The sequence below is a fragment of the Haemaphysalis longicornis genome, unplaced genomic scaffold (assembly GCF_048455015.1).
Source record: "Haemaphysalis longicornis isolate Haplotype H1 unplaced genomic scaffold, Haemaphysalis longicornis Haplotype H1 scaffold_3, whole genome shotgun sequence".
Taxonomy (NCBI): domain Eukaryota; kingdom Metazoa; phylum Arthropoda; class Arachnida; order Ixodida; family Ixodidae; genus Haemaphysalis; species Haemaphysalis longicornis.
In genome coordinates, this window is record NW_027526335.1 from 234,511,079 (window position 1) to 234,515,658 (window position 4,580).

At 50.5% G+C, this 4,580-nt stretch overlaps 1 protein-coding gene across 1 annotated transcript in view; it reads right to left on the bottom strand.

The window, feature by feature from the left end:
- Positions 1-4,168: 4,168 nt before the first annotated feature.
- The window catches only part of LOC144176060 (uncharacterized), a 78,829-nt gene continuing 78,417 nt past the window's right edge, over positions 4,169-4,580 (bottom strand). Inside the window, exon 5 of the mRNA XM_077705183.1 lies at positions 4,169-4,445. Within this exon, the coding sequence (XP_077561309.1) occupies positions 4,323-4,445 (123 nt within the window). The 3' untranslated portion in view covers positions 4,169-4,322. The remainder of the gene's footprint in view (positions 4,446-4,580) is intronic.

Genomic DNA, 4,580 nt, shown 5'->3' on the forward strand with positions numbered 1-4,580 from the left:
TGACAACGTTGACCAAGGTTGGCGATTGCTAACTGCAAGTCGTCCGCCAACTGGAGCAGCAACCTGCCATTTGCATCGGTGAATCCATCCAGTTCAGTTACGTGACCATTGAAATCGCCTATAATGATTATTTCTTGGTCCTTGGCCCATTTTCTTGCATCATTTAAAACGCAGGTGAGCAGTTCCGCATTAGCTGCCTGGTGCGTTGCTACAACAGACAGGTACAAGACGCACACTGCCGTAGGTACACCCAAAAGTTCGCCAACGGCCCACAGGTGGTCACGGCACTCCCCATACTGACGTTTCCACCGGAGGCCGCGTCGCCAAAGCAAGCCCACACCTCCACCTTTGCGATCATTTCCCGACCTATTCTGGCCTGTCCAGCACCAGTCCTGGTGAATGGGCGGTTGCTCTTCATCACGGAAGTGCGTTTCTGCTACTGCATAAACAGACATGCCTTCCTCCTCAAGAGCACGATACAGTTCTGCCCATTTCTGGGTACGCCGGGCACCGTTCATATTCAGGAAGCCTACTCTTACACACCTACGATGTGCGCGTCGACGACTGCGGTGGGTTCGCTGCAGCTTAATTGATCTCCCTACTGCCCGCACTGTTGGGCCATGTGGTGGCGAACGAAGTCGCCGACCAGTCGGAACAGGTCGAAGCCCGCACTGGGTGGACCCGTTAGCTGCGGGGGTGTTGGCCACAACTGTGGTACAGGTAAATGTTGGGCAGGAGGAGGAGGCTGGGGCCGGGGTATTGTCCCTAACCCATGGGGCACCCGTACTGTCGCAGGTGCAAAAGGGGTTGGGGGCGGTGACCTTTCCCAAGGGAACGCCAGTGGCCAAAGGGGAGTAGCCTGGTATTGTACTTGGTGCTGGGGGTGGGGTGGTGCGTTGACGCTGTGGTCGTTTTGCGTTGCCCTGTGCACTGGTGACGCAAGGGACTTGCGATGCTTCCTCGGCATTTTGGACTCTTGTGAAGAAGACTGCGATTTCTGAGCCGTCGTGCGGCCACGGTGGAGTCGATGACCTAAAAAACCTTGAGTAGCTTCACAGATCCTTTCAGTGACGAAGCTGATTCCTTGAGGACTGTATCGCACGCCCTCTTTTTCCCACATCGTGGCGGCCCAGCCTTTGTTCAGGTTGACGAACCTATGTCGGGAAGCCTAAGGTCCCTAATTTCAGGGACCTTAGGGAAGCCGCTTGCGCAGCGCCCCCTGGGCAGCGCAGGAGGCCTATATCGTTCCGTCCAGGCAGAACGCCAAACAGCGTTCCCGGCTCACAACTCGCAGTGAAGGCAGTCTGTGTGCATTTTTACCATACCGCTACCGCTCACTGTTAATTAGTAAATACCCTTAATAATTCCATCTCTAATTACAGCTTCGGCGACGGGCCTCGGGGCAAGCAACCGCACTGAAATGGTCCATGTGAAAAGCTTGGCATACTGCTGAAAAACAATGCGATCACAACCATTGTCACTCGAGAATGTAAACACAAGCAGTGCGCCATCGCCTCCTGTACGATGATCGCGCTCGCCCGCTGTTTATTATTATTATTATTTTGATAACTGCTACAGACACGCACTAAGACACACAACACACCAGCAACAAATGAAGCCAGAACGTTCTCGGCAGGAGATAGGTGACGACGCTCCGAGTAAGAACAGCCCACCACGACTTCCTCACCTACAAATGACGACTTGGCAAGACACACACGGCGCGGACGACTTTAGAGCCTTATGATGCACTACATTCGTAACAGTTCCTACACAAACTTTGTGGACAAATCGCACACATCAGAAGACGCCATTGTTTTTTTTTTTTTTTTACGGGTGCTTTCTACCACTAGTAGGCGCTCGTGGCGCATCCGCCCCACTTTCGTTAATGCGTGAAACGTTTCGATGCAAATGCTTACACGCGCAGCAATATTTTTACTTTTTATAATTATCCTTATTACTACTTAATGCATATACGGCTTCTGCGTATTTGTTTTTTATTTTTGTGTGACGTCACCGGAAAATTTGGCGTTACAGCGTTTTGGAGACGGAAACACGCCGTGCCACGCGCGTGCCACTTCTGGGTTGGGCGCCAGCCACTTCTGGGTTGGGTACGCAAGCCTGACTGGTATGGGCAATTCTGCCTTTTGCGGCCCTGTACGCCTGGTTCCATTCACCACGAGTACAAATAAAGTATTATTATTATTCTTGCTCGTCGTCTGGCGAAATTCACTCCAAACTCAGGGGCAACCCTGGGGTTCATGTAGCTGTGGTCGCTTTTGAATCGGGAGGGGCCATGTATGCTTGCTTGGCCAGGCGATGTGTACGGCCCGTGCGGCGTGCTCCGATCCGTTTTGCCCGATAGTTGTAGGTGCCAGTGGCTCACGGTTGGGGAGTGGCTTGTGGGCGCCTTGGCGACCTCCGTGGTCCAGAGGGACTATGCAGTGCTGCTGCGCAGTAGGTATATCCAGGGGCGCTTTGGGCCTTTGGGTGCGAGCTGCTTTAGTGCGATTGTGGTGGCAAGCATGTCAGACCTCCTGGGTTGCCCGCCAAAGCCCCTGCTTGGAGTACTGCTTCTATACGTCCACATCACCCACGTACTACAAGCATACGTGCGGTCGTCCATGGGCAGGAGAAGGGACCAGAAGTTGCTGGGTTCGGTGTTGTGCGGTTTGATTACAAGTCAAGAGCATGATGGAATCCCATCAGGCCAGAATGGTGCATTTGAAACATTAAAGACCATGTCCAAAAACAACTGTCACCACAGTGGCCCCAGAAGTAATTCATTTAAATGGGCTTGATACATGTAAACAGCATGCGCAGACTGGGTTTAGGTTTAGGGGAATGCTTGGACGAGTTGTAAGCACATTCATCCGGCAGGCAAAATAAGGCTTCATCCCTGTTGGTAGGTTATATTGACATAGTTAACAGCACGACAGGGACAACAGGATGAGCGCTGTCCTGTCGTCTTTTGTGCTCTTAATTGTTAACTAGTAGGTCCGGAGAGCCACGAATTCTCGCATGTGTGGGGGAAGTATAATTGGCTGTGCTCAATGGAGGCATGGACGACCCACTCCTTCAGTTTACCTGAGTAGGAAGTGAGCTACATAGGCTGGAAGTAGTTGGTGGGGACCGAGTGGCTTGGGGGGAAGTCTCAGGAGGTGGTGTACAGAGCCACAATAAAAGACGTATCAGAGCATCGGCTAAATTACGAGGCCTTGCGTTAGTGATGTGGTCACCACCAAGAGGCAACTGGAGAGAGAGAATAAACTTTATTAGCAAAAACAAATTGTGGAGTGGCGACCTCATTTTGGGACCCCATTCGTGGTGCCAGCTGCGACGGCCCTTTCCGCCAACCGAAGCTGGCCTTGCGGACTGGAACAGGAAAGCACACTTTCCCACTGCTCACAAGACGAACAAGGAATTGTCCCACTTGGGATTTTTCTGACACCCCCACACGGTATGGTAAAGCGCGCCAGGTTTGCTAACGCAAAAAGGGCTATCGTAAATCTAAAAGACATCTACACAAGACGATTCGAACTGCTTAGAGACATCTCGGCCAAGAAGTTATTTATAAAAGCCGTCCTGAAGTAGTCTTGTAGCTGTGCTAATGCGACGCTTATAGCCGTCTATATGGGTGCTTGCAAGACATCTACAGGACTTCTTGTAGGATGTCTCAGCACCTTCTTGGTGCCGTCTATACAACTTCTTTTCATGGAGTTTTAAGACCTTTTTCAAGAGGTTTTAGGAATTACGTTATCTACGTTTACTCACGGGTTCCTTCGTGGCACCCGCTAAATTCTTTCTCTGTACACACAGGCTAGCCTGAAATATAGCTACGAGCTGTCCCCACAATTGACGCACCCAGCAGCTGCTTTTGGAACACTGACTTGACTGCCCGCTGTTCTCCGAATAAATATCTTTGCTTAAACTGGCACGCAGTTTAAAAGATACTTAATCGGAGAAGGGCTGGTCATTGTTGAGTGTTCTGGAAGCAACCACTGGGCATGTTAATTGTTGACAGCTGGCAGCAACATCCACAACCGGCCTGTGTGAACACAGAAAGCATCAAGCAGGCAGCACAACTGAAGGTGATGTTAGCACAACATAAATAGGGGGTATTCGCATAAACTCACAAGAATAGAGTTGTTTGATGCCAGCTAGGTCTCATATCACGTTTTGTGTCCTGTGTACAACAAAATGATAAAATCAACCAGTGATCTTTTGAAAACCAAGCTTTATTTGTAGTGCAACATTAGGTATAAGCGTTAAAGCAGAAGGAATTACAGGAGAAAGCTCTCACAAAAAAGGTAACCGTCAACCCGCTATATACTTATAAGCAGGGATGATAGGTTCATGTGGCGGTCATCAGCAGTCTGGCTTGTTCCCATGAAGCTGAGTGTCCTTGCTTCTTGCCTCCAGCCGTGTTGCCCATGCCAGAAGGATGCCTGGGTAGAACACAAGGCACTGTGTCACTTATAATGGGTACCAGTAGTGAGCAGTGAAAGGCATCAGACAGACAGCTACTTATTAAATTTCGTTGATGCGAAAGCAAGCCAGGCAAATGGTTCGTTGGGGCGAGG